Here is a 3,445-nt window from a genome sequence, read left to right on the forward strand (position 1 = left end):
GATTTTATACTTCACCTTCAAAAAAAATTACTTTATTCTATTAATTATTGGATATAGATGGAGCCCAAAAAAAATATTGGATATACTAATATAGATGATTTGAAAGATTGATTATTTATCCGAATAGCAGGGGAAGCAGTTAATTATAAATGATTATGTGAGCTTTAAAAAAGCATTCTTAAATGCATATATAAAGTAAACTTTTATTTATTTTATTTTATTTTATTATCGTTTTTGGCTGTAATTTTTTTTTGAAAGCAGTTGAAGTGAATAGTGCAGAGACAGATCGAAAATGGCGTACCTTTTTCCCTTTTCTGCACGAAGTTGACCTTGAAACCAATCGCCCCATAAATACACAAACCCGCAACAACAATAACGAGCTTCAACGTGAATCCTCGATTTGGGTCCCTACCGTAACCAGCTATGTCTTTGCGCAGACGAACCTTGCTCAAGGTCATCGTCCTCGGCGATAGCGGGTACGTTTTCTAGGATTAGGGTTTTTTTTTTTTCTTTTCTTTTCTTCATATTTTATTTTCCTCCCTCAAATGCATCCAAAAATTTAGTTTTTACAAACCCTTTTCGTTTCGTTGTTAGGGTGGGAAAGACCTCATTGATGAATCAGTATCCTGACCCTCACGTGCTCTTCTCCCAATTCCATTGCTGTTTGGTAATTTCATGCGTTATTGTTGGAGGGTTTGTGTCATTTCACTTCGTCCTTGAATCCCTTCGCCTGTTACATTGTTGCACCTTTGGCGTTATTACGCTTGATTTGTTATTTAACTAATTTACTTAACTTTTTGTTTACGTTATAGTTCTAATTCGTGTTAGTGTTAGTTACGCGAAATTATTCCAAAAGTGACTAGTCTTATATATGATTTTTTTATGTTGAAAGTAAACGTTTCACCTAAGAGTACTAGTGCACGTTTCATGACATTCACACAGTGCCTTATCTAAATTATTGCTTTAGTGAAATAATAAGGTTTCAGTTTGAGGTCCTTTTGATGATAATAATGTTATTTTCTTATTGGAGTTTGCATCTATTGACCGCTAAGAGTGTGTGTGCACAAGAAGTTAGTATTAGGAAGTATTAGTCAACATATTGTGTAGACTTTTTAGTTTTCTGTTTGGACAAGTTGTCAAAAAAGATTTATGGTTATTTCCTTTTCTTGAGTTATCCACTTTGGAACCTTAACTACTTACATAGATATGTGCACAAGAAGTTTAGTCAGCAATATAAGGCAACCATTGGAGCTGATTTTGTAACTAAAGAACTCCAGATTGATGACAGACTAGTCACTCTTCAAGTGGGTTTGTTTTCTTTCTCAATAGTATTTTTGAATCTCTATATATATTATGTGAAAATTGTGTGTATTTCAATTGTATGTTTGATTGGTAGATATGGGACACTGCGGGGCAAGAGAGATTCCAAAGTCTTGGCGTTGCATTTTATAGAGGGGCGGATTGCTGTGTTCTAGTTTATGATGTGAATATAATGAGGTCATTCGATACCCTTGACAATTGGCACGAGGAGTTTCTCAAGCAGGTCCTTCCTGTCCTTTTCTAGATGATAGTTTCATTTGTTGTCCTTCATGACCGCATCCATATTGGGTTCTGCTTGTAATATTTTCTCGATGTTATACTTTGTGGTTATTAGAAAATGGTAGGACTCCATTTTGATTTTCTGGTAATATACTGGAAGCATATTGTTATGATTATGATTGTAGTTTGTAGTCTAACATGGGGAATCCGGATTCTTTACCTCAACAAAGGGCAAGAAACACAGTTTTCAGACATTGTTAGTTTACTTGCATTCTTCCATCATTTCATAACCTTTTATCTGTGGCACTATCTCCCTGGATACAGAATTGCGAAATGCATTGTGATTTGATTTGTCTCACTTTCTTACGTATTACTTACCCTTATTAGATTTTTTACAAATAATGCTCTATTAAGACTTGTATTCTTATTGTGAGACAGGCAAATCCTTCTGACCCGAGGAAGTTTCCGTTTATATTGCTTGGAAACAAGATAGATATTGATGGTGGGAATAGTCGAGTGGTAGGCAAGTTTAATTACAGATTCATGATTCCTCATCTCATGCATAAATGACTAATTATCTTAAAAGCAGGTATCTGAAAAGAAAGCCAAGGATTGGTGTACTTCAAAAGGAAATATCCCCTACTTTGAGACGTCTGCGAAAGAAGATTACAACGTTGATGCCGCATTCCTCTGTATTGCCAAGACTGCCCTAGCCAATGAACATGAGCAGGACATGTAAGTTTTGCTTTTGAAAGATATGGACTTGCTGATGAGTTTTACTGTATGAATTTGTACATTATCATATGAATACAAGTCACCACTATTATGTAATTGATGAGTTTGGATGAATGCATAATAACCATGCTTAGAACCTGTTGAAAACTTTTTACATAGACAGTCCCAGTCTGGATAAAAGAGGATGTTGACTGGCTCTGCTGGGTCTTTAAAAGCCAATGTAAAACTTTGTTGAATATCTATGGCATGGATCAAACACTATATCATAGGACTATTGTCGTTAATTTATTAAGTTGTACTTTTGACTGTATGAACTTGTAATGGAAGAAGACATTGATGTTTCGTCCTCACGTTTAGAGGCAATGAAGATTCCTTAACCTAAGATCTTTGAAAAGTATTTATGAGGAAGTTTTTTATCTCTTTCTGATCTCCAAGTATTATTGGTATGTTCTGTAAATTCCTGAACTGTACCATTAGTAGTTTGTACAATTCTATTTCTAACTATTGGTGTTCTGACCTCTGAGCTCCATTTTATTATTGGTATCTGAAATTCTGATGCCTTCCAAACATTAGTTATTTGTACAATTCAGTATCTTATGTTTAGGGGAAAAAAGACGGATATCTCAGAATCCAGTTTTCCTGTTCTATACAATTTCATCGGTTTTGTGGAAGACATTTTTGTACTAAATAAGTTTCCTTCTTTCTTTTGGAGATTTAGATATTGACAGGTAGCCTGCTAAATTAACTTCTGAATTGTTTCAATTTCAATTGTGCAGATATTTTCAAGGGATTCCTGAAGCTGTTACACCAGAGAATGAACAGAGGGGTGGATGTGCATGCTGAGATGGAAACAATGAATAATTTTACGGACTCCCCCTAATGTCGTGGCTCAAATTCTTCAAATTCTTTTTGCTCAAATAGTGATATTTATTCCTTCTTGTATACTGTATGCTATGGTTCTGTGAGTAAATTGTGTTTGACTTTGTGCAAGTGTAGCTTCCACTATTGGAAATGTTTCATTCAGTAGAATGGCTACATCACTTTCGGCATGTAAAAGCAATGAATATACTAAGGTGAAGGATAACACGCAGAGTATGAATTAGAGCATTTGGAGTGAGTAAATTATATTCCAAATGAATTTATATAATTTATAAACCTTAAATTCTAAACT

The 3,445-nt window shown here is 34.6% G+C and overlaps 2 protein-coding genes across 3 annotated transcripts in view; one reads left to right on the plus strand and one right to left on the minus strand.

Moving 5' to 3' along the window:
• The window catches only part of LOC107617612, a 4,229-nt gene extending 3,735 nt beyond the window's left edge, over positions 1–494 (minus strand). The window contains exon 1 of the mRNA XM_016319416.2: positions 302–494. Within this exon, the coding sequence (XP_016174902.2) occupies positions 302–349 (48 nt within the window). The 5' untranslated portion in view covers positions 350–494. The remainder of the gene's footprint in view (positions 1–301) is intronic.
• On the plus strand, positions 284–3,396 carry LOC107617611 (ras-related protein Rab7). 2 transcript variants are annotated; one of them, XM_016319415.2, is made up of 7 exons: positions 284–476; positions 595–621; positions 1,205–1,304; positions 1,397–1,543; positions 1,978–2,058; positions 2,129–2,274; positions 3,051–3,396. In XM_016319415.2, the coding sequence occupies exons 1-7, from the start codon at positions 424–426 to the stop codon at positions 3,115–3,117; spliced, it is 621 nt and encodes a 206-aa protein (XP_016174901.1). In that variant the 5' UTR covers positions 284–423; the 3' UTR covers positions 3,118–3,396. The 2 variants fall into 2 exon arrangements, with proteins under 2 accessions (XP_016174901.1, XP_020966418.1); XM_021110759.1 differs by lacking the exon at positions 1,978–2,058.

This window comes from Arachis ipaensis, chromosome B09 (genome assembly GCF_000816755.2).
Source record: "Arachis ipaensis cultivar K30076 chromosome B09, Araip1.1, whole genome shotgun sequence".
NCBI classification, from domain to species: Eukaryota; Viridiplantae; Streptophyta; class Magnoliopsida; order Fabales; family Fabaceae; genus Arachis; species Arachis ipaensis.